The sequence below is a fragment of the Tauraco erythrolophus genome, chromosome 2 (assembly GCF_009769465.1).
Source record: "Tauraco erythrolophus isolate bTauEry1 chromosome 2, bTauEry1.pri, whole genome shotgun sequence".
Taxonomy (NCBI): Eukaryota; Metazoa; Chordata; class Aves; order Musophagiformes; family Musophagidae; genus Tauraco; species Tauraco erythrolophus.
This window is the reverse complement of record NC_141466.1, coordinates 101,681,498-101,707,944: the sequence shown is the minus strand read 5'-3', so window position 1 is coordinate 101,707,944 and position 26,447 is coordinate 101,681,498. Positions and strand designations below refer to the sequence as shown.

General features: G+C 44.9%; 1 protein-coding gene across 1 annotated transcript in view; it reads left to right on the top strand.

Annotated features, from left to right (window-relative positions):
- Positions 1–22,135, top strand: part of TTC7A (tetratricopeptide repeat domain 7A) — a 176,920-nt gene extending 154,785 nt beyond the window's left edge. The window contains exon 20 of the mRNA XM_086628675.1: positions 21,914–22,135. Coding sequence (XP_086484801.1) covers positions 21,914–22,135 — 222 coding nt within the window. The remainder of the gene's footprint in view (positions 1–21,913) is intronic.
- The last annotated feature ends 4,312 nt before the right edge of the window (positions 22,136–26,447 follow it).

Sequence of the window (26,447 nt, the reverse complement as noted above, 5' to 3'; positions counted from 1 at the left end):
CGTTCATTGGTCACTCTCTCCACCTGTTGCCCAGAGAGAGGGACTTCTCCGAGGTTGCTGCAGAGCTGCTTTGTTTGGCTTCTGCTCTGCGTTGCCTTGTGTCTGCCTCTGTTCTTCCCCTGAAGATACAGGGAGACTGTGCAATTAAAGTGGTGCCTATGTGATCTATACAAACATACCTCTTTAAACTAGTCACAGGAGGCAGTTGAGTATCTGGTGCATGGCCTAAAGCAGGAAATGAGGTGAAATTACATTCACTCGTTCCAGAGAAATTACTGCAGTGATGTTTTCCTGTTTAGCCCAATTCTCTCATTGCTTGTGTTCACCTGTTCAGCGTTTATTTTAATACAAAGAATATGCTCATAAAGACATGAAGTTTACGGTTGCATTGCTTACTGGGCTGTATGTGCTTTCCAAGATTGTCACCAGCATAAGAGACTGCAAATAAAAGTCAACTGGAACACACATAGCAGCATCTCAGTAGTGCCAAGCTGTACAGTGGAGATTATTTGTTTATGCTTTTATTTGCCAGCATTGACTAAACAAAGATAAGAACGTAAATGCTGTAGCAGAGCTTCCCAAACAGGATTACTGGGGCAATAGGAGCTAGCACTTAGCATTACAATAATAGATGCTGTTGTGGGAGAGACATCACTGCCCGCAGCTCCTCTTATATCCTAAGAGCAGAGCAATAAAAGAGGCAGGTCTGTGGAGCTCTGTATGAGGTTTGCTGCTTTATTCAGGAACATTAATCTTTTAGGGTTTGATTCATTAGGTTTTGTGCTGTGTAAGCTTTGCTTTGATTCCCCCAAATCCGAACTGCGGTTAGTGTGACTCTGAAGGAGGGCCTTGCTTTGTGAGCCTTAATAAGTTCTACAACAAACCAGGCAAGCTCAAAATAAGGTCTGAATTGGGAGGGGAACAGGCCTCCAAGTCAGCTAATTTTGAATGTCAACAATCATGGTACGAGGCTAATTGAGATACACAGAAACTGTCATGTGCCTTTTTAATTGCATTTAGACAAGATGTACAGTATTTGAGTCAGCTCGGCAGTGTTCCAGCTGATGAAAGTGTTGATGATACCTGACACCAGTGATGATACAGTAAACACACTTAATATCTTAGCGCACATGTCATGAGGCACATTAGAGAAAAGTTTAGTCCTGCCTTTTTCCAGTCGCCCATTAGGTCGCTGAGGATGGCAATCGGATATTTCCTGAAGAGGGAAAGACTAAATAAATGCTCCTCTCTCAGGCTCTTCATAATATCATGGTCCCCATCAGCCATCTCAGTGGCCCTCCATCTGCCCTTCTCCAGTTTGTCATCATCTTTTGGTACTGGGGAACCTGAAACTGGTGACAGCACTCTAGATCCTGTCTCACAAATGCCAAATAGAAGGGAATAATTACTTCAGTCTGCTGTGTTGCATTACGTAATGCAGCATAATATGCCATTAGCTTTCAGCTAATGCTGCATAGGTGCCCTGCTGACTCTTGCTCAGTTATTGTCCACTAGCATCCCTAAGTCCTTTTCTGCAGAGCTGCTTCTCTGCAGTTGGCATCCAGCCTGTACAGGTGCGTGGGGTTATTCCATCCCAGGTCCAAGATGTCACTGTTAAGCAAACGTGATTCCTCTTAATGCTCCAGCAACACTGGGGCACTGAAGTGACAACCAAGACCTGCGTCGTTAAGGGCCAGAAGCAAATCACACATAATGATCACTTACAAGAAGTAAGACTTTTACCCTGAGAATAAGTAAAAGATTAAGTTTGGTCAGTGCTTAAATAAAATATAGAGCTGCCATCTCTGACTTACGCTGAGATTTTGATGTCAACACTGAATTTTTCAGTAGCCCACAGTGCCCTTTGTACAGAAAGCCACACAGTATTCAGTATTTTTTTCCGCATTGTAGACAGTAAGGAATGATATTGCCCAAGGCAACATGAACAAAAGCAGAGAAATGTGATAAAGTTAGGCTTGTTGGGAAATCACTAGTCATTGCAAAGCTGTTGGAGTAAGACACCTTTGATAGGAGGGATCCTGGCGTGACCTCATGATTTTGTGCTTTCAGTGTTTGTTTGTAAACAGGCAAGCTGCTGGAATGGTTCTGGCATCCTCTGTGGCCTACAGCAGGGAAGTAAATGCATGTATATGTGTGTGTATACACGCACGCTTGTGTACCTCAGAGCTACAAGAAATGTAGTGTCAACTGGTTTAACAGTCTCAAATTTGGTTAAAAAACCCTTGATGGAAGGAGCATCTCCTGCATCCCTTGAGCAATCTCTTCTGGTCGGTGTATGGTGCTTTGGAAAGGTCACAGGTCTCCACTGCCATGTTGTAAGTGGGCTGTGCCTCCAGGTAGAGCAGAGCAAGAAAATGAAGAGCCAGATTCTCAAGAGGACTTTCCTCGCAGAACTAGCCAGGCCAGGGCAGGAGGAGTCTAATTTGTTGAAAGAGTGAAGCCTTGTTTGTAAGCAGTTGATGATCCTGAAGTGAGTAGAGTGGGAGTCTGAGGACAACAGTGGATATCTGAAAGGGAGAGCTACTGGGAAACCACTACCCTTGCTTTGGCTCTTGTGTATCTAGGGCTGTTAACCCTGGGGGTCACGAAAAGCTGCTGCTCCATTTATTAGCATGGTAAACACCGTTGCCGTTCAGTGGTAAACTTATCCTTGTGGTCTGTCTCTCCTTGCATTACAAGCAACAGCTCCTTCTTCTCCGCAACCTGTCAAGCCAATCTGCGTATTGCAGACCTTAGCACCTGCATTGAACATGACATGAACCAGCACTAAAGAGGCAACGTATGGCTGAAATACAGCACTTGTTCAGCACATGTATGCATAACATACCAACCAGCCCAAACCTAATTGGTAGCGAAGGGTGAACTATGAATTACATTTAAAATAAATTTGCAAGCAGCTCTGAGATTGTGATTACTTTTTTAAACGAGGAGAAAGGTTAGCTTCATCCTTCTGTAAATATTGCCTGGGGTGGTGTTCCCCACAGCAGCTAATCCCAAACAAGTTTGGCACTTCTATAAGGTTTTAAGAAGAGAGCAGTATAATTCTCTTGCATCTAAACAAAATCTCTCGAATTTCTGAACTTCTAGTTATAGTAATTTTTGTGCCAGATTGGCAGGCAGTGATGTTTTCTCTTTGAGGCTGTCACTTGCAGCTCGGCAGAGCAAAGAAGTGACTAATACTGACAAATGAAGCTAGGTTGAATTAAACAAATGCCACAGTAAAGCATTTCTAAAGTTATATATGATCCCATACTGCATTGTAAGGCTCAAAGCCTGATGTTGTAGGAAAGTGCATAGATTTGTTAACGTACAGCCAGACCCTACAGCTTTTAAATCTTTTCTGACCTGAGATTATGTACATGAGAATAGTTCAGGACAGGCTTCTGCAGGTACAAGCAGATGCAAGTTCTCCTTGTGGCTTCAGTGAAAGTAAGGGATTCTGCACATATTTCATGCACATTAAGAGCAAAATTGCCTGCAGTATCTTCGGCACTGGGTTCACGGACCATTTGGTATCCTGTTTGCCTGAAAAGTGAGTTGCCTTGAGAGCAAGAAAAGTAAATAAATGTAGAGAGAGACCAATAAAACCTGCAAGACCCTGGAGATTTCCAGTCTTCAGGAGCAGAAACCTTCTCTTTGATTCCTTGCTGTTGTTCCTAGAACACCACAAGTAAGTCAAACAAGCAACCTTGAAAGCTCAGAACTGCTTTTCACTAATGATAAACGATGGTGCGAGTGTTTGAGATGTGTTAATTTCACATTTCTGCAGCTTTAGATTGTTTTTATTTGAATATCACCATAGTGACCAGTGGTTAGAAGACACTCTTAGCTCATAGATTTTGTGTTCTCTGAGAAATTCTCTATTACATATTATTTGCTAGCTGACACAGCAAATCAGACAGACTGGAAGCATATACCATTTTTAACTAATCTCTCACTTTGAATAGTGGATGAAGAACAATCAAAGGAAATGGTTTGGAAGTAACCCATTGTTTGAAAGCAGCTTTCCTAAACCAGCAAATATAAAATAGCAGCATTGAAAATAGCACCACAAAGTAAAAATGGCGTATATGTGAGATCTTTGAGCCAAAAGGCAGCCTATTTTCTATGAATTTATTTTTAGCTTGGTCAGCTGTACTAAGTGATTTTATCAATGTAACTAGTCTCTGAAATAAGAATGCTCACATAATGTAGCATCAATGCAGGCAGCTATGACAAGTCTTGATATATACACGTAGTGCAAATCCCTTCAAATCAAATTCATACAACTGAAATTCTGTAAATTGATTAAATCTTGATAGTCTTGCACTACTCAATTTCACACTCACAAGGTGGCATCAAACAGGACAGAAGAGCAGCCTCGTTGGAAGTGCAGCCCTGCTATTTTTTGAACTAGAAAACTTGCAAACTTTTTCCATCTCAGTGGTCATAGAGCCTGTCACAGTTTGAGAAGAACCAGAGGGACTGCTTCTCTGCATCTCCTATTAGAAGAAAGCTCCCTTTAGAAGAAGCTTCCCTTGCTCAGATACCACAGACCTGATGGTGAAAGGTGAAACCTTTCAAATTAAAAGGAATTATGGTGGCTTTTAGGTATCTAAGGCAGCATATCCCAGTGCTTGGGGCAAGGAAGAAGAAGCTGTACTGTGCCTTTAATGCTCCCTAGGCTTGAGATGTTAGGTAGGATTTGGTGTTCTCAAGGAACGGAGTTAGGGAAGCAGCTATGTAGGTGTGGGTGCTGCTCCCTTCCCCAGGTGGCTAGCACTGCTACATAGAGCTTTGACAAGCCTAAGTAACCGTGCTTGAGCATTACTGTCCCTCACTTACTGCATGCAACACTAGAACCTGATGCTCCCACAGCTTCACCAGGTTGTTGGGAAATTGGCACTTCAAGAGGTAAACCGGGGAAGAGATAAAAGTAACTATCCCGAACAAAGCTGCTGTGCTTTCCAGTAATCCCCAGTTGAAGGAGAAGAGGCAAAGGCAGCCTTGAAGGCAACTGGCTTTCTGTGATATCGTATGTCTTAAGTGCTGCTGCTAGTGCCTTTACACCACAAGTAACCAACTAACAGCAGTTGTGGTCAGCAGCGCTGGCCTCACAACAAAGGATAGGGGATGACCAGGGTTAACAAGGACAAAGTGTTCGATAAACAAGTCTTAACACCTTAAAGAGGGCAAGGGAGGACCATGGGAGGATTTTTTTAGATATTACTGTCCAGAAACTTGAGGATGGTTTCAACACCTAGCCAGCCCACAGATTTAAGAGTAAACAAACTTCAATTGCTGTAAAGCAGGTGGGCAGTGCATAGCAGGTATAAAGTTCATTTAAAAATAGAAGAGATTTTTTTTTAAATGGAATGAAACTGTGCAGCAGGTACAATCAGAACGTGGCCTGCTGTGGCCTCCTTCCTATACATTGTGACACGCTGCATTTGTGAGGCTATCAGCAACAGAGCATGGTTTTGTATTCAATGTTGTCCCTGCTATCTTCCATACCACCAGCACCTCTGAATCAGTACTTGCATTATGTGTTTGGCACAAGCATCTTATGCCAGTTCTGTCTGGAGCTATTTTGCCTTGCGAGTGATCTTGTGAATGAGTTTGCCCAGCCTTTAAAAACCAAACCCTCAAGTATACTTTTGCAGAGTGTTTTTCAGCCTGAGCAAAGCTAGTGCCTAAGCAGGAGTGAAGAAAATGCCTATTTTCAGGCTTTTTCTAAGTGCAGCAATGTCACATAGATTTCTCCTTAAGAAACTCCTGAAGCTGTCCATCAGAGCTAGCCAGCAGCAAAGGCTGGAAGCAGAATGAGGGCTGGGGGAGGGATTTCATTCTTGTACTGGGCCAGATCCTCTGAACAATAAAGTCAAGTGGCTAAAAGCAAAAGACATGTTAACTGAAGCGAGCGAAACTGTTCCTTTGTCAGTGCCTGAGGCTCTCTCGGTTTATGCTGCATTTAATTCTGTTGTTTTGAGCCCCGATCCTACACTGATGATAAGGGGGTGACTTTCTCCACCCATGCCTTAGTCCATTAAAAACCCCAGACCTTAAACATCACAAAAAACAATCTAGCTACTCGAATTTTTGTTTAAAGTAAGCCTGCACAAAGGTGTTATTATTTAACTTGAAGCTCCAGTTTAAAAAATAATGAAAAGCCAGTATTGCATGTGACAAGATCTAGATCCTAGTTAAGCTATACCTTGAAAGACACAAAATGGAGATGATGTTGAAAATCCTCAACCAACCTCACCCCATTAAAGCTCCTGAAGTTTTGCCAACATGCCCTCGCCGGAGCTGTAGCCAAGGATTTAAGAGGTCCATGTTTGTTTAAAATTGTCTCCAGACTACCTGAAACTAGAGGCCCAGGATCTCTACAGAGCCATTGGGCATTGTCTTTATTTGTTTTTATCTGTGCATGAATTTCTTTGAAAATACCCAGCAGAGCAATAAGAAGGGATTGTTTTTAATCTTTAGAGATGATAGCATGCTGTTGTGCATCAAGGACACTCAAAAACAAAGCATCAGATAAACTGTACCAGGAGATTTTATTTTTTTTATCTCCAGGCTTTTCTGAAAATAAAACACGCTCTGCATAGAGCTTGCCATTGATGAGACATCTATAGATGCAGTTTCTTGTCCTAGAAGCATTAACACCACCGTGTTCAGGCAATTTACGTGTGTGTGTGTGTGTGTGTGTGAAAATGCAGCTGGATTCTGCCCATCCTCAGCACCCCGAGGGAGGGGGGTCATTGTCACTGCAGGGACAGCTGAGACCTGGCCTTGAGCCAAGACCTTGCTTAATGCAGTCAGAAGATTTTGGTGATAAAGAGTGGATTTTACATCTCCTTTTCTGGGAGAGGGTAGCTGAAGTCGGAGCTTTGTGCCCTACTGCTGCCGGAGTTTAAAACTAGTCTGTGCATTTTTTGTGTTACGCTGGACAGCACAGTGGACAGAAGAGCACATTCTGCCATCCAGGTTTCAAATCATATTAACAACATCTATTCATGTAGCTGCAAATACCTCATTTCTCGTTTGAGGTCTCTTCAGCAGTATCCCTCCCTGCCTGAATGAACGAGGTTATAAAACACGGTAATTATAAATCTCATTGACTGCCTTGCATTCAAGGGCGTGTTCCCCTCGAGCATTGCTGTGAAGCGTGTTACCCAGGAGACTGTCCTGTACAATCCAAAACAGAATTATTCTGACCCAGTGAGCTTGTTGGAGGGGAGAACATTTGGGATGCTGACCTCCTGCCACGGCACAGTCAATGCATTTTTCTCATTTCACAGCAGGGCAACGCCGCAGTACAACAAGGCCAATACATTCAAGTATTCTTTTGAGGCGTGACTTACATTTCACTGACAAGTGCTGGCTCCTTAAAGATGCGGAAAGGGAGCCTAGGACAGCAATCACAAGCTAGAAGTCCTGCTGGCTGTCCACACAATTTCACCAGCTTTGGCTGTCTTAGACCTTTCCAGGCAAAACCATAAATACCTCAGATAATATAACACAGTATCAATAAAACCCTTTCTTAAAACATTCAAGTCAGGCTGTGCTTGTAAGACAGGCTAAAAAGTGTTTAGTAAGTGACAGCTGGCTGTTGTGCCTTGCACTACTAACCATAGCACGCTTCAACACCATCCTTTCCCCATCGATCTGATCGTAGTCAGGTTCTGTATGGGTACTTTCCTCAGACCTGAGGAGTTTATTATTGGCATCAATCATGATGTCCTACAGTCAGGAAACTACACAAAGCCCTGTCAATGCCCTAGTCTTGCAAAAGGACTGTAAAACCTGAGCAATCTTATGCTCTAGGGGGGGGGGAAAAAAGAAAAAACCACAACAAAAGAAGAGAAAAGAAAGTACTTCCTAGAACAGTAGCAAACAGAAAACACGGCTGTCGCCATCCATTTTCTCAATTACTGTCAGTGCACAAAAGGAACACAGTGCTAGGTGGTAGCCTAGGCAGTTGCATCCTCTTTGTGCTCAAGTAGGAGAGGGAGATGAGGTGCAGAGCAGTCGCTCCCAGCAGGCGTGCAAACCAATTGAGTTTAATTAGAAACATCCTGCTGAAAATGTAAATGTTTTTTACAAGTACATCATCCCCATCAGGAGCTGCTGCTGGGGCTTGTGTTTTGTTGAGGCTTTGACACGACAACTGAAGATGCCCTTCTCCCTTGCTTGCTGTCTCAGTGCTCCCCAGACACATGAGTGCTGAACTCGTGTCATACTGCTACTGCTACATGGTGGGTCTTTTCTGCATTGCTGCCTCCCCGAGCATCTCGAGATGCAGGCTGGTTCGTTTAATCTAACCATGCCCGTCCCTCCTAGCACAAAGGCAGACCAACCTCGTTAAAGTGAAACGGCTTTGCTAGGCTCAGGAATGGATGCAATGCTAGGGGCTGTACTGCTCTGTAAATGTCCTCTTCACTCCATATGTATTAAAAAGACTTGACAATGTTTGTGATTTAATTTTTTTTTTTTTTGCTTAGGTCTGTTGGCAGCACTAAAATGTATCTTATGTGTATGTTTCTGTGTGATTGCAGAAGTTACCCAGTTCATTATACATAAGCAGTTGAGGTTTTTTCGCTGGTCTGCTGAAAATTATGAAAGATTGATTTTACCCTTTTTCCTGATGATCCAATGTTTTTCCTCCGGTAGTTCTCAAGAAAATTAATTTTTCCCACCTCCAAATACAGTATCCATCATTAGACTGATGTGAAACTATGTAACCAACAAAATAACTGGTGCATAGTACAAGCAGCTCTGGTGCCATCTGAACAAGAGATTCTCTACGGGAAGTTTTTGGTCAGTTCAAACCTGGTTCAGGTTACTAGTCATTAGAAGTCATCCACCTTACCTGTTGTCTCTGGAGAGATTGCAACTATTTTTTCCATTCTCCTCAATTAGGTGATGGGCTGATAAGCCATTGCCTGCAAAGGATGTATGCAGATGCTTTAGGAAATCACATGTATGGTTTCTATAGATGGCAGGCGGTCTAAAGTCAACCCTTTCATAAGAAGGGAATTAGCTATTCCTCCCCACACATGGTTTTAGATAGCGTTGTACTGCTTTAACATTGTTCAAAGCTCATGTGGAGTCATGTACCTGCCAAACTGACAACTCCTGTGGTGCTTCTTTAGGAGCAAGGACTTCTCTGAACGGTGAAGAGCAACTAGATAGTTCTGCCACTGACCCAATTCTCTACGAATCTCGTGCTTATATTTACATGAGAATATCATCACCTTTTCTCAGTATACCTACATTGCTTCTGAAACTAAAATATTAGAGGATAAAGCTAAATACCTTAATCACATGCCTAACAAAAACAATTACTGACTGCTGTATTTTGCTAAATATTTTGATCTCAAGTATCCGTCTATAAAAAAGCATCATACCACTTCGGAGTTGTAAACAGTTACAGAAATGCAGCCAGATCTGGACAAAATATGCTTGGTGCTTGGATGAGTAACAGTTTTTTTCATGCTTGACTTCCAGAAGGATGACTGCTATGGAAGTGTCTGGTGTGGTTATTACATGACAATTAGCAGTAGTTTCTCTGCTGACAGATGCCCACATCAAAAAGCACTGATTGTCTCTTTTGTTTGCAATTGTAGAGGTACCATAATCAAGTAGCTTAAACCATCTCCAAGAGAGATTGTCCTTTGCACCAAAAGCGCAGCCTCATTGCTGAGGTTCATGCTGGGGAAAATCAGATTGTGATATATTATAGAAGATGATTTGTGTGGAAGTTTAAGTCCTTTCTCCCTGCACAGAATTAAATTTGCAGTTATTTCTGTGGGCAGATCTCTTATCCAGGATAGATGAGCAAGCTGTATTTCAGCGTTTTGTTTACTGATGAACTGTTTCAACAATGAAGCGACATACCGTATGCACACATCACCTTGGTGGCATTTCTCGTCTGGGACTGCTAAGAAGCAAGAGGAGGGAAAGGAAGAATTTGTAAAGAAAGGGAAGAACAACTTCACATGAACACATTTAGGTGAACAAAGTTCACAAATTCTCTTACTGCACAGCCATAGCACAGAACATGTCTCCAAAGAAAGCTTCTTAAAATGTCACAACAAAATAGCATTATTCAGATAATTCTGGGGAAAATAGATGGTTTATGTTAGTGCTGAAAAGAATGCAGTGCAAACCATGACCTAAATGGATATTTCTGCCAGTAATGCAGAGGCCTGTTGTCCTCTAGCCTTTCCCTCCTGCGGCCCACTGAAGTTAAAAAGAGTCCTTGCGTGAGGGTTTTTGCCTGAGGTGGGATTGCAGAATGAACTGCTGTGCCTGGCAGTGTGATTTTGAAACATTTGCTAACAGGCAAAGGTCTGTGGGAGCAGACATGAGACTGGCAGGTGGGATTTAATAGCAGAGATTTTGTGCAGCTGCCAAAAAATCACAACCCAGATGCTGGAGCTGAACACATGCTGCCTGATAGCAATGACGTTCTGGGGAAAAGAGGAAGCCAGCAAGTGTCTGTCAGAGAGAAGAATTTGATTCTGAATCCTGCACTGCCTTACCTGGTCCTTCTCCTGCGGTCAGACAAGTCACAGCACTGTCTATGCATCAGTAACTGGCTGGGCATAGAGATGTACTGCATTTTTTCATTGTGCTGCATCCAAAAAGTACCTCTCCAAGTCAGACTCCTCTTTGCCTCTCCAGAAGCTTATTTAAATCCCCTACTTACTGTCTGCTCTTCCTTCTCTCTCTCTCTCTCTCTCTCTCTTTCTCTGCATGAGTGATCTTCTCTGAGCTCCCTGTTCCCCTCACACATTCATTCTGCAAGTTACATTTTTATTGCAGCTCCTCAGAGACCATATTCTTCCCAAGACATTGATCTTCCTTACTTTTTTCTTCATTTCTGCTCTGTTGGAGGTCAGTTCCCTCTCTGAAAAGCACCAGCAAAGAGAGAGAGCAAACGTGCATGCATTGAAACAAAGAAAAGCACAGCAGCAGACCAGCTGTCTTTATCCCTTACACAACCACCCTGGTCAATAGGTGACTCAGACTAGCACTGCATCCTGGCACGAAGGGCATCCACAGACTGACTGGTGGCGAACATGCTCCCGCACTCGAGTATGAAAGATCTGGGCAAAGCCAGCCGTCTGCAAACCAGGCCAAGCACTTCACCCTTTCTGCCCAAAGGAGGAATTTCCTAAAAATACATGTCCTGACATACCACTGAGCCACATGGCACAGTGAGTGCAATCCTATTTTCAGCCTGCTCTGCAGGGTGACATAGCTAGTTACACCTCCTCCCAAAAATGGCACGTCAGCAGCGCAACACTTGCTGGTGGACCATCAGCGCAGCGTCCTGTGGGACGGTGCTCTCCACTGGAATTCCCCGTCAAGTGATCGCACGCTCGTTGTGCGTAAGGCTGTGGTTGCAGGAAGCATCCCTAGTTGTGCTGCGTGTGATTAGGACAGCTGCGCTCTGCCCGTCGGTAGAGCAGTGGTACTCTGCAAGTCCCAGATAGGTGGGTTATGGGCTGGGGAGGAGAGAGTGATCAAAACTAATTCTAATCTGACCCTAAGAGAAGCAATCCCAGGCTGTTATGCCTGTCTAGCACATACCTTTTGCAGCTCCACCAAGCAGGACAACAGTAAAGCGACAATGTTTGACCTTTGGAGATGATCGGTAGCCTCCTTCCAAACCATGGCTGGTTAGCAGATTCTGTTTTCCCAACTCTGAGGCTTATTGCAAAATCCCAAGAATGTTCCTGCACTTCAGATATCCCAAAATAACTGCTCTAAGATCTCCTTGGGGAAAAGCAATCCTTAGAGCAACCTCTTAACTCAAATTTTTGTGTTGAAGCAGCTGAGCTTGAGGGAGAGAACTTGTCTTTGCTTCTAGTCACTGGCTCCCACAGGAGAAATGCTCACATTAATAAGTTTGTGTGTCGGCTCACTCACTGTCCAAGGAATTGCAAACACTTCGTTCTCCTCGTTTCTGTTTGGTGCAGAAACCCTCCTCCCCCACTGCCATCCTCCCTGCCAATCCACTAGTCAGCTGGCAGCTTCAGTAGCCCAGTCTTCGGAGCAAATCCCTTGGCTGTGTAGGGGGATCACGGCCGCCGAGCACCAGTTAGGAGCTGACGGAGTTGTTTTGCAGGTTTGTTGCCCGCTCTCTTCCTCTGCAGTTGCCAGGCTTCCTTCCTCCATCCAGAAGAGACAGTGGAGCCATCACAAACAAGGTGATGAGTGGTTCTCTGCCACTGAAGCCATCACTTAGACACTATGAGTGGTCATTTCCTCTCCTGGGGGAACTGCGTATTTCCCTCATCAGCGAGAGACCAGACCAGCTCGGGTATTTGGGGTCGTTTCAAGGAGCAAATCTGATCCACTGTGCAGCGCAGAGATTTCAGTCCATTAGTGGGAGGGCTGGTGCTCTGCTTCTCAGAGGTGGATTATCACCGTTTCCAGGGAATCTGTAGCTCCTGTTTATCTGTGCCAATCACTTGCGTTCCTCTGTTGTGGTAAGTTATTCTCCATGTCCCTGAGGTGCTCATTACCACATTATTGAGGCTCTGTTTGCGTAACTTTAGAAACCAGAATAAATTCCTGAAAGACAAAACTCCCCACCTCTTCTCTGATCCCTTCTCTAAAATGTGTGTAACACCTTACAAGAGAAGAACCTGACATATTTCTTAAACCCCTCGAGTTCCTGGGGTGGTTCAGTCGTCTCTGGAGCGTAAAACTTGCATCCAGGCCTAAAAACATTGTCCTTGGCCTGATCTCTCCCTGCAGCAGATGCCTCTCCGCTGAGCATCTGATCTTCCAAAAGATTACTAGCTTTAGTTGTGGTTTCCCATCCACAGCCCTTGAGATACCACTGCAGCGCTGCTAATCAGTATTGTCCTCATGCTGTGCATTGCTCTGAGATCAAATTAAAGCCTAGAAATTGTAGTCGTCAAGTTGGTCTAGAGCTGAACTCATAAATGGTATTTCAGAAAGTGCTCCGGGAACTGTCAGAAGGGAGAAGGGGTGGAATGGCTATCCTCTTTATACTTCAACCTTCAAACGCTGTTTTTCACAAACAAGGAAACCAGTTACAATTAGTTTAAATTCTATGCTATTTAGGCTGCCTGTTATCACACCAAAGACAGGACAGAGTGATAGGCTATAGCAATATAGTATATAAAATAGCTTTTAGCACAATAACAGAGTATGTTGCTTCCTGGTACATAAGACACAGCTGCACAAACAAGGGGGTGGGAACTAGCAAGACTTCCAGGTTTTCAGCAAGCTGTCCCGATACACACTGAGCTGGCCACAGTCAAGAGGAGGAAGCAGAAGTCCCTTCTTGCCAAACAAATGGGAAACACAAAAACATCACAGCTCTCTAGTGTCGCTGGAGCTTCCATTTACACTAATTTATAGGCAGTATTTATCAAAAGTCTTTAATTATTTATCTTCTCAATTAGGTTCTTCTTTCATTGTCTTTTGAGCCTGTAACAGAAAATGCTATCTGTAATTCAGCAAAATCTCTTTGTGCATGGAGGTTCATGATTTATGAGATATTGCATATAAAGAGACAATAAGGAAACATGCTCCTTATGGATCAGGGGCACCAGAGCAGAAGGCAGAGGCACTGGCTGGACCACATGAGTGTGTTCCTGCCCAGCTCGCTCCGTGTTTCCCAGTAGCTCAGCTAGCTCCGCATTCAGCTGTGATGTTGCACTGAGGCTCCGGCTGTAGTTGTGCACAGGATGTCATTAATAACATGCTGTCCTAGAGACTGCCAGTAGTGGAAAACTAGGCAAATTAAGATTTTTAAAATATTTCGGCTCTCCTTTCAGGAGACATCTGCTGTGATCTACATTGGCATGCTATGTGCTTCTGTCAGCGTGTCTTCGCTGCGCTACACCCTTCCTCAGAGACATGCTAAATACAGCGCTTGCTCTGGCAGTCGGTACGGTGGGACTGAGGTTCATAGCAACCCTCGGCAGAGCTGAAGCTGGTATCTAGGAGAACCTGCTCCTGACTCATACTTTCAGATAAGATTTACTATGTATAAAGAAGAGAACACGCATGGCAAACGTGCACATCAGCCCCTCCTTTGTTGCAAAGCAGTGCATTAAAAATTGGGGAAAGATCCAGCATTGGCACTGGAGGACATCTAAGCAGACAGAAATTCCAGTTGATCAGCCACAGCACACTGTGGGCACTCAGATTAATCGGGTGTCCAAGTCTTAAGCCTAGACATTCCCCAACTATATGCAGCAACATCTCGCTGTATGCAACAGTACATAGGCACCTGCTTACTAACAAAATAGAGGCAGAGAGCTGTTTTCCCCGCTGGGAGTGATGGAGATGCTTAACTGCTGCCATACCTTCATAAATATATTTGCTAGAAGTTAGCATGCACCCTTTGGGCACAAGAAGAGGCAAGTTCTCAATCCTTCTCAGTCTGAGAACACTTAACCCAGGGCTTCTGCCTCCCAAAGCTTGTCCCTTGACCCTGTCCCTACTCTCTGAATTGTTCCTGAGTAGCGGCAAATTATTCAATGCGAAATGCATTAGCAGCCAATGAAGCACAGCAACCACTTTCTAGTCAAGTGCTTTAGCCAGCGGGTTACCTGCTGCTCCTCAGCATCCTGCGTGTATGTTGCATGCCTTTTCTCTCGTTGCTGGTGTTCATCAGTCTTGATTCTGCAAGTATTTTGAAATACTTGGATATATCTGGGCTGAATCTTGCTAATTTCAAGAAGGCTTTCTGCCAGGAAACCAGGTACAGTGCATAACAGAATTTGGACCTGAAATTATAAATTATGTATTCTAAATTACTATTTATTATTAGTTTCAGACCTTCTCTTAGTGCTTGTTTTTACAGACAACACCGTGAGCTTGAGTCCTAGTTGAAGCTGCTGTGCGCTCTCCTGCAACATTACTATGACAACTAAGATCAGGGCTGGGAGAAATCTTGCCTTTGCTAGAAAAAGAGAACGCAAAACAAATAACTGTGTTTAGTTAGTCTCAAACATGTGGTCGAGGCGTCCTGTTAGGTTTCCTTGCTTGTGCTTCATTTCCATGTAGGTCTCAGCAAAGGAAGAACTATCTAGAGAATATTCAGCATGCAGCAAACAATTCTGCTTTGAATGAAGCTTAAGTGATGACAATCCAACAAGGCAGAAAAATTCTTCATTCTCCCTAGGCTTGTATGAGCCTCCCTATGAAGAGATCAGAGCCTCCTGGTTTGAAATGCGCCTTAGGGTTTGCTTTTTATGTCAATAAATGTTTTATCACGTTTAAGCTTCAAACACGGTACAAACATCCCTGCTAACATTTGATGAACTCACATAGAGACAGCAAGCCTGGGCAGAGGGCAGCGTGCAGCATGGCACAGGGCTTCCCTTCTGCAGGAGGGGGCTTGCCTTGGCCTCACCGGGCAGCCTGGGCAAGATGGTGCCTTTGCGATTGTACACTGTCTCAAAAAACAGACTGGCAAGGTCAGGTAAAGGGATGTTCTTCTCTTTGGGTCTTCACCACTTCTGATCTTTTATTTCTTTCGCATTTTCTTCTCTCCCTACCAAAGCTACCTCGGTATGGTTGGTAAAGCATATCCTTCTGCCCAGGTTTGTGGTAGGCTTAAGACGTGTCTGTCTTCACCCTCAGCTAGTCTGTCTCTACTGATACCTCCTTCCAGACTCATTTCTTCTCTTACATCACGCTCATCTGTAGCACACGAAGATGCTGCAGTGAAGTTTAAGCTGCCTTTGGTGCCTGCAATACCGGAGCTGAAATCTCTGGGTTGAACCCACTGAGTTGAAACCCACAGGCAGTGCACAAGTGCTACAAATCGTGATGCGAGCTTGGGTTTTTGCTTTTCCCAGTTCCCCCCCTCCAGTGCTGTTCCTTTGTTTTTCCTTTCCACATGCTGCATTTCACAGTGGCCCTGCCTGCCTTCCCTCTCCTCCCCTCTCCTTCCCCTCCTCTGCTTTATCAGATGCAGCACTTCAGCATCACTGACTGACAGGGGATGCAGCAGCTTCGGCGGAGGAGTTGGAGAGAGAGAAGGCAGAGAAGGAAAAGCTGCTCTTGACAAAAGAGGCAGCAGAAATGCTGAAAGATGAGCTTTCCTCCAGAAGTGGGTCCCAATCACCCTTCCTTAGGGCAGCAAATTAAAATACAGTCTCGAATTCAGTGTGTTTGGCGAGCAGACCCTGACTGCTCCATGTATTCCTACAGTGTGTGTTCAGAGAATAAAGCTTGGATGTATAGCTCAGATTTGCCACAACCTGGACTGAATCAGCAAAATGGATGATTAGCTACCCCACACACTGCCAGCCGCTGCGTGGCTAAGTGACAGCACCACAGAAACTCACTTCACTGCTCACAGCTTAAAAAAAAATCCTGACTCCTCAGAAATGCAAAGGTCATGAATGTAGGAGGGAAAAATCACAAAAAACTGGCTAGTTATGTGTCTGTCTTTATTCTAGACCTGGGATTTCCAGGGTTAATCTTAGCCATTTTCTAAAAGGACTCTCTGATATTTTTCATGGTTTATGCAACAGATTTTGCTCAAAACTTACTCTGATTGCTAAATAATTACAGAAGTGTATGTTGCCCTGTAGCAGTGCGCATTTTTCTGTTACATGAGACTGTTACAACCAAGTGCCAAATGCATCTTGAAAGGCTTTTTGTAGGGTTCTGCTGAATAGGCACACTTTCAAATGAGCACTTTTCTGCAGCCTGCCCTGATCTTGCCAGCTGCTGATTACCCTCCTACTAACCACTAGTGACATGTCTGTAATACAGATTGGAGTAGACAGTAAGGATACCCCGTTTACCTTGAAATTAACTAACTAATGCACTAGCAGAAGCCCAACAGTGAGGTCTGCAAAGTCTAGTTTATTCTGGAAACTTCTTAGGGTATTTGGACAATAATGGGTTAAAATGCTCTGCTCAGTTCAGAAGAGCATCAGAGACAACCTTACTTTGGAATTAGAGACTCATGCAATGAAAGAGAGAACTTGCATTTAAAGTAATCATTAAAATCAATTTATAAAGGAGAAGGATAGAGTCTAGTCCACTTCTACAGATTCTCCAGGCAGGAAATGACCATGCGAACAAAACAAAAAGCAATCTTCCAGGAATGAAATAAAACATTTTTCTGGACAAGTCTTTCCAATGGAAGCCCCGAAGGAAAGAACAAGTAAGTCTGTGCCACCTTTGTGGAAGGAGACAAGGATACCAAGACTCAGGATAACTCCCTGCTGCTCATCAGGTGTTTGAACCAAATATTTGCAAAGGAAGTTTTGACTTTTGTTACTAAAAATAAACTCCAGCTTGTACATGAGGCTTATTTTGTAGTGTTCCATAATGTCTTTTCTGCATTATTTTCTGGGAATTTTTATGAGCTAAGAACCTTTAAGGAGGTCCTGTCAAACTCTAAGGAAATAAAGGCACAAATCAGAAATTTCATGACCTTCTGAAGTGGGACTTCAAGCAGGGCTTATGCTTACTTTCTTTATTAGTGGAAACTGAAAACAAGTCACTTTTTTGCTCATCTAACTTAAACTGAAATGTGGCTCTCCTATTCTAAAACAAAAATAGCCTCACTCCAGTATCAGTTTCTAAGTATCACATCACTGAAGGCAAGGGAGTCCAACGCACCGTCACTGTAGAAGTGGTTTAAGTTTTGTGTGGTTTGCGTGCGGACAAGGTGAAAAACACCTTTGGAAAAGCTTCCCATATGCATCGCCTGTCCCCTGAAATGAGAAACAATAAATTGAGGAGTGCAGCTGCCAGCGTAAGGCACCCTAACTCAGCAAACCGTATTCGCCATCTCCCCTCTGCCCTCGGGCACCGCTGGACTGTACCAGCTTCGCTCTGCCGCAGCCCTTCACCTCAAATGAATTTCTTCCAGTGCTCTCAGCGCTGTCTTTTACAGTCTGGCTAGAAGCGCATCCTTCGCTACTCAGCCTCTGTTGACAAGATCTCAAGTATGTCTTCAGACCTGAAGAAAAAAATTAAATTAATCTGCACAAATTACCCTCAGACTTCCTTGAGTGAGTGACCTGGCATCCAGGCGCTATACAGCTGTATTAACGCAAGCAGCACGTGAAATGCCTACGTGTGGCTAGCACAGCCCTGGTGCAAGCCCTGGCAACATGCTGCCCACAGGACCTCAAAAGCAAAATCATTCCCACACACTTTTTGGTTTGGTTTGGGGTTTTTTACTATTTATAATATGCTTGAGTTTTAAAAGAAGCCTGTACTCATTGCTCCTTAGGGCCTGACTTGGTACTAACACCACTGACAGAGAAGACCATACCTAGAGGTACTCACCATCTTTGGAAGGAAAATAAGCAGGCAAAACCAGGAGTGCTGGTGCTAGCCAGGAGGTGGCAGGGGAGCCAGGCCACCTTGTATGCTGGCTTCCACTTTAGTTTGGCTGAAACACAAATACAAACCAAGGAAAGACAACAAAAGCCAGCCCCACCCTCCATCTTCAAGAATAAGAGGATGAAACCCTTAATCACATTCCTGCTTGTATTTATACTAATTGCTCATCTTCCTGAGATCTGACTTCATGAAATTATGCATGCGCACCAAGCAGATGAGTTTCCATAGAAACTCAGGAACTGAACTTTCATTAGAAAAATCTTTTTTAAAAAAAATAATCTTCCAGATAAAAATGCAAATTGCCTGTCAGTGGGTGGCTTTCTGAATTTATATATAATTTTTTTCTTTTGCACTGTAGGCAGATTCCAGCTGGACCTACATAGCAACAACATGCAGGCATTGTTTATAGCAAGCCAGACTCCATGGGGAAATAAGAAATTCAGCAGCAAGGAAAGCTCTCAAGTGCAAATACCTCAGGGAAACAAAAAAACTGAAGTGCTCAGTGCTACGTCTTCATGAGGCTCGGGGATTGTGCAGCCTCCAGCTCTCACAAAATGCTGGTGGTTTGCAAGGAGCAGGGTGGGGAGGAGAGGGGAGAGGAAACCCAAAGCAAGAAACTCTCCTGCACAGAGAATTAATGATGTTCAACCTATCCTTTAAACATCCAGCAACATATTTCTGCCGGTTCAGTTAAGCCTCACTGGAAAGGCTGACACCATCTGTCGTGACTCACTCTGGACAAAGGAGTAGGTCTCAGTGCTGGGGTTTGGGAACATTGGCAGGGCCCAGCTTGGAGAGCAGGTTGACCACACTCCGACCTCCAATTGGGATGGGGCCTGCGGCACGGCATCTTTTGCCCACCCCACATGGAAATCCAGGAGCGTGGGTAAGAAGGGGACATGGTCTGTTCCTGGTCAGAACAAGATGCCGGATGGTGGGTGCACCTGGGAAGGGCCATGGACCTGGGCAGCCTTTGGCACTAACAGTTATGCATGTAAGCAAGGAGGAGACAAGAAATCTTTACCTCTTTTAGCAAATGTTTCCTCCTGTGTTCTCCAAAAAAATGTATAGCAGTTTTTTTCACTCATGCAGGAAGAGGAGTCTTTCCCCTGGCTTTGGGGAGCCTGAGATCAGTGTTTCTGAGGGTTCACAGACGTTTTTTCAGCTAAACGGTCAGGCTTGAAAGCACCAAATACTGACAAGCAAATGTTCATATGTGCTGTGCTTACTGGTGGGCGTCAGCTGCAGCTTCGTCCCCAGGTGAATACAGTAACTGGGGTTTGCCTTCAGCCTCCTCCCAGTGCTGCAAAACAGCTGCAGGGACCTCAAGCACAGACAAAATAAATGCAGAGGCTCCACGCTGAGGAGCCGCCGAGGGGGTGGAAGCCACACCAGCCTCTGGTCCTTGACCGACACGGGTGCTGGGGCAGACAAGGGAGCTGTGCCGCACGGGCGGTTTACGATGAGGTGGATTTCACTGCAGCATTGTTGAGAGGCGCGAGATGTCAGCCGGGGAGGGAATTCCCCTCCTCGTTGGAGAAGGATGACAGGCAGCAGCTGCACGGGCTCGCTGGCCCCTGTGCCTCCAGGGCCAGCAGCCCTCCAGGAGCATCGAGAGGCTTGGTGCCACTTAGTGTCAGGGTAAGGACAGCGATGGGTCCCCAGCCACCAAAGAGCACAATCGGCTCTGCTTGGTCAGCACAACAGGAAGAGTTTTTTATGAAGAGTGGTTTTGTGGTTGAGGACAAATTTGAGCTGAGATAGCTCCCATCTATTCTTGGCTCAGCAGCAGATTTGCTATGGCCACACTAGTTGCCCTTTCTGTGCCTCATTATCCCTGTCAAGCGGGTGACTCAAATTATAATTGCACAAATTCCTTCCAGTCTGTCATTACGTGCCTGCGGTCGTCTCCAGGCAGCTACCTCCAGAGGAACCAGCCTCTCCCATCAGGGTACCTCTGTGCCACCTGTGCCTGCTTGCGAGGGGACAGTAAGATTAGGCCCCATTGCCTCGCCGTTTTCCAGCAGGGAGAGAAACCTAAAGGAAAAACATGCCCACTACATCTTTAGATGATCAGATTTGATACCGAGTTGATTATTCAAGTCAAGGTAATGGGCAAGAAAGAGGTAGTGAAACTCTTCACAGTACCATTGATTAAACGGGTGGGTTTTAATTTTTCTCTCGGGCACAGTAATGTGTTTCCATAGGTGACCTATCGCTGGCCATAGGGTCTTAGTCATGCTGATGCATCCTGCATCTAATGGCACTTTTGGAAAAGCAAAATAAGACAAAGGAAAAATCTTCACTACTTCCAAAAGCATCATCGTTCCTTCATCAGCAATTTACTTGGGTTCTAGTTGTGAGAGATTTCAGGTTTCTTACGTCTTTTCATATCAACTAAAGGCAACTAGACACATTAAAGATGAACCTGATGCTTTTCTTTATTTATATGCATCCACATGCTACGTAGTCCCAGGAAAAGCATGAAGTCAAGCTGTCGCTTCGCTTTCCAACATTTCTGTGGGTGAGTGCACACAGAGGCCATGCAGAGCTTGGCAGGCGACATGAAAGCATTAGTTGCCTCTTCCACAGGCCACGCCTGGACGAAACTGGTGGGAGCTTCATCCTGGCCTGCACACCTTCAGGAGGAAGCAGAAAAATGCCACTAATGCGTTGTAGCCTGCAAAGCCCACGTGACCATCTGGGCTCAGTGTGGTTGACTGCTGTATAATTAAAAGGGAGTCTGGCTCATTAGATGCTTTGTGGGTTCAGACGCATCCATGCGAGCCCTATAGGAAAACATGTTCTTCCTACCGCTTCTTTCATCTTCCCCCTCCTGTTCCTTCCAGATGGTTACACCCACTTGTGTCTTTTCTTACCCTAAGGACAGCTTTTTAAACAAGGTTCCTCCATCCTTCTCCTCCCCCGCACTCCTTTAGGATCTGCATTGGAGTGCAAACAGCAGGAGGACAGAGGGCCATGTGCTGTAGCATGCAGCCTGCCCCTAGAAGTCTGGAAGGGGGCCATGTCCCTCCAGCCCCATTTATCAAGAGGAAAAGTCTTTCTATATGGTAAAGATGTAGCAGGTGAGAGACTTTACCTGGGCCTCAGATGGATGTTCCAGATGTGCAAGAGTTACTCAAATACTCGAGGTATTTGCATTTGCCTGGGGATTAGAAGCCAATGTAACCTACTCAAGGAGAGAAGGATGCTTAAAAGGCCTGTAGCCTTTCTCTGTATAGCAGCGCTATACGCTCTCCCAGTAACATGCAGCAGGAGCACTTGCAGAGCTGAATCAGTCTCTGCTTAAAAAAAATTATTTTCACAATGTTTTTTTGAAATTACACATCACAATGGAAAAAAGGGGAGCTTAACAGCTAGTTAATATTTTTCTCCAGAAGTACCTGGAGATCCCCCCCATAGGACTCCTGCACTTGCACTCACACGTCTGCACAGCCTACTGGGAACTCGGGGCACTCCATTTCTTCCTCTGTTTTGTGCCATTGTTAACTGCTCATTGCTTGTTTGTTGACAGGGCCTGGTGCTGAGCAGACTTGAGCGGAAGGACCTGGCCCAGAAAGTCTTCAGAGACGCCATCCGGATGCAGATCACCAGTCACAGGGCCTGGAAGAGCCTTGGAGAGGTCTTGCAAGCTCAGGGGAAAAAAGAAGCAGCCATCGAATGCTTCCTCACCGCTCTGGACCTCGAATCCAGCAGTCCTGTCGTCCCGTTCACTGTCATACCCAGGGAGCTCTGAAGCTTTGCCCTGCAGCTAAGCACCTTCATTCTGTGGACAGACACCAAAACCAGGCAAATAAACAAAGAAAAAGCCCAACAGAAAAGTGCCATTGTAACCTGGAACTGGGCAAAATAATAATAAAATAAAAACTGAGGACGAGGCTCAGGTCTGCACACTTAGCTGAGACAAGCCTAACTGTAGAATAATTTGCAACAGGCAGAAACAGAGAACGCCTCTTTCTTCACAGGTGCCTGGCTCACCTCCTGTTTAAGTTAACAGCAAGGCTTACTTCAGAGTCTTGGTTTAAGGTGACTGCCTGCAGAATGGATCATGCTAGAGTACAGCTGTTCTAAGCACTTGCACCTTTCAATTCTCATTAAAGATAAAAGCCCCGAGCCCTGAATTAAAACCCAGACCTGTTCTAAACAGGAGTAAATGCACCAACTAACTTGACCAAGCTGCGCTTAAGCATGTGGCTGTCTCACACAGCTCTGACAGGATAGGAATGACAATTAAACCATATAGATATGCAGTATATTCCGTTTACGAAATTATTTCAGCTATTTTGATAATCCTTTTTCCTGCGTTGCTCTTGTATACTGCGTATGCTCACTATATGTAGTATGGAGTTCGCTTAGACCAATTTAAATTAAAAATACTTCTTTTTTAAAAAGCTGCTATTGCAGTATGATTCACAAAAGCAGAAAGACCAAAGACCAAATCAGTTCACACTTGAACTAGTATTAAAAACATGTGTGTATCTTCAATTACGTATTTATTGAAAGGCCTTACGTGAAGTCACTAATTACAAACTCTGAGCTTCCTTCTTATTAATCACCTATTGTATCACTCTTAGTGAGGAATACAGAGATTTCCAGTATATAGTGACTGAACTCTGGGCTTTACTGCATTAGCATTCCTGGCACAAAGCATTTTCATATCCATCTTTTCATGACACAAAAGGTGGCAGCAGTCTTTTAAGGGAAAGTTCACTGAAGGCAGTATGTGTATATGTGAATTACTTCTTCCTTAAAACCAGATCTTTGGGCCGTCTGTAGAAATTTCACATTAGAGGTACGGAGTTGAGCCTTCAGCGGAGTGGGATCATTTTGGGGATCGTATCAAATGTAAGAGTGAAGAGCTCCTAATCCACGCAGCCTCCCCACGGCTGGCACAGCCAGGGCGGGGGATGCAGCTGGCATACCCCCTGCTAAGCTGCTCTTTAGCTGTACTTGACCTCCCCAGGGCCAAGGCAGCGAGGTGGAGCTGTACCACACCACGACACTCAACAGCCAGCTGCGTCCAGACCAGTCCCAACATGAAGATGACGCAGAAATGAGCTGTGGGCACTTTTCTACACAAAACATTGGGGCTCTGCGCCTGTTTCTGTCCAAAGAAGATTTGTGACTGTTTCATAAGTGGGTTTGCACTAGAACACTCTTTGTACTATAATTCTGCCCAGTATTGTGATCCGCAACTAGTTTGTTCCAGAAATAATGATATCCTCAGGCAGTCAGTGAGTAAGGGTTATTTCTTAAAGAGCCCAAGGCTCTGGCAGCAGACTTGAGGTCAGCATTGTTTACAACTGTTTGGAAATCTGCAGGCTAATGGAGAGGTGGGCGCTGCCCCCAGACCACACCATGGCAGAGCTCCTGCCCCCAGCCTCACCTCGACGCGCCTGCTCCAGGGAAGTACACTGCCCTCAGGTTTCTCTCAGCAGCATGTTGCACTCCCAGGCCAATATTTTTATTTTTTCCTATTAAATCATGCTGGTGCAGTAGCCCAGCTTATTCGTCTGTTCACCAAAGGATCTGGAGTGGAAGCAGCGCAGCCGTGAAGGGTGCTCAGCCCGTGAGGTCTCTGTTTTTCCAATGCCACACAGGCACCAAACTGAGCTTTTTAGGCCAGAGGCAGGTTTCCAAGGAGACAGTGTTACCCGGCTGCATTTCTTGTTTGCAGTGGCACCAGCAGCAGAGGAAGGAGTAGGTGTTAAAGTACCAGAATTAAATGAGTTTCATGAAGGCAAAAAGACGCAGCAGAGACCCATTTTGCTGTGAAGGATGCTACGCAGTCGGCTTGCTCTGCACTGCAGGTGGGAAAGGAGGAAGGGGAGGGGGAGAGATGTTGTTGTTGACATAATATGTAAATTGTTACCCAGGTGTTTTAAACCCAGTTCCACAGTCAGACGCAGTCTGACAATCGACCTAAGCAGGTACAGACAGGTAGATGTTATATTCCAATACTTGCTCTGCTCCACAGTTCCCAGGGTGGGAGCGAGCCTTCTGTGTAAGGCACAAAAAAGAGAGTCAGCGTGGTCCGACATCGCCGCGTTCTTGTGCAACGTGTGTCTGCAAAGCGCTACCATAGCAACTTCTGTGTAGGGGCCAGCTATTTGAGTACATCCACCTCTGCGACTGAGGAACGGCTTTACGAGGTCAGTAACATAGCTGGTGTGTGACCTGGCAGGAGGGCGCCTGTTTCCCAGCAGCAGCTGAAAAGCAAACACACAGACCCATTTACTTCTGCGTGCGTAGCTTGTGAACGGCCACCAGCCCATCACGTTTGTTGCCATCAGGCGAACTTCATCTTGGCAATAATCAGAGTTGCCAGAGCAGTCATCTTCCTAGGAGAGGTGCAAACATGCATGAGTACTTTGGAGTCTCATGTTGCCAGGGTGGTCCCGTAGTTGTCGTGTGCATTAACGAGCATTGCTGGCGTTGGAATTGCAGTCCTAAGAGCCTCTGCTCCAGGTGTGGCAAGGAAGACGTACACAAGTAAATGCCATCAGCATCAGTAGGAATTACATGGGTAAGGTACAGCACAGCACACCACAGCCTCTCCATCCATTGCAGACAAAGTACTTTGCAGGTGTACTGGACTCAATCCCGAGATTGCTGCATGCTTCCCGGAGGATGCAAAGCACCCGTTGGCTGGAGCAGTGTTACGTTGGCCTGAAATGCTCTGTATAGTGCAGGAAAGAGGGCGGTTGTTGCAGACTTGCAAGTATTTTGGGGGTAAATCCTCTAGCTACCTTTGTTGTTAGTGCTCACCAAAACAGAAACCTTCCCAAGCTTACATGCTACCTCTGTTCTTCAGCACGGATTTTGTTCATACTTTCAGGTACAGAAAATAAAGACAACTACTTCAGACAAGCCTGTATTTTGTAGTGTTTATTTAGACAGCAATGTTGATAAATCTAATAGACCTACTTCCCTGAGCTCAGTAATACATACTTCTTTGTTTAGCAGGGAGCCTGGCATGCTTAATGCTCAGAGTCTGAGACTAAGAACGTAAGATTTGCATCTCATCCCTCATGATTATTACAGATGATCAGAAGTAGTGGAAGTTTGGGGAACAATAAGTGAAATAATAGCAATTTGGTGAGTTTTAGTACTGACTTGAGTCCAAGAGAGTTTTCTTACTAGTTTAGAAAGAGGAAGAAAAAAAAGGCATCGTTGCCTAAAGGAGCCAAGTACACCCAGGTTCCTCCCGTTCCACTACGAGGTTATTTTCCTTTGAGTTGGCAGGGTGCATACAAAAGGAAGAGAATTGGCTCCCATTTTTCTGTTGTGCAGTAAAGGACTAGTATTTGCCATTGGCTTTGACCAACAAGAAGGTTTGTATATCGTAACAAAAAATGACTGTGCCCACAGGATAACAGAAGGAGAAGCCCAACAGGCCAGGGAACAACTCCCCTCCCTGCCTTACGCCGTGTAAATTGTCATTAGCCCCACTGGGGTTGCTGGTATTTATGAGCATTTCCTCCAACTGAGGATCTGCCCACCGGTGTACTCGTGCTGTACAGGGAGTGCGACAGGGCTGCCGTGTTCCTGCGCTGCACGAGTACCCCGGTCCGTTTCTATTGGTAACAGTTCATGCTACTGATTATCACAATGCTTCAGAAGTGCTAATTATCTTTTCTTGGTAATGACTAATAAATCCAAATGGAGAACAGTCCTGGAGGGTGTTTACTTTAAAAATTCACTGGCTGGGTACCAAAGTAGGCACAGCACTGACTGCTGCAGTTTGAATTACAGTTATTTTATCCAAAAAAATGTTCCATTTTCGGAGGGTCTTGGTGAAGATGGAGTTTGGCTAGTTTGTCTTTCGTTTTAATAACAACAGATTGGGAAACAATCCTTTTTAACGAAAAGACATCACTGCCATGATCTTTTTCCAGCCAAAGCAACCGAGATTTGATAGTTGCAATTTGGCCTAGGAGAGGAAGGCTTCCCAGAGCAACCGCGCTGCAGCGATAATTGCCTCTGACGGAATTGTATTACAGGCGTATTTGACAATTACACGACGAGCATGTGTAGCTGAGTCGTCT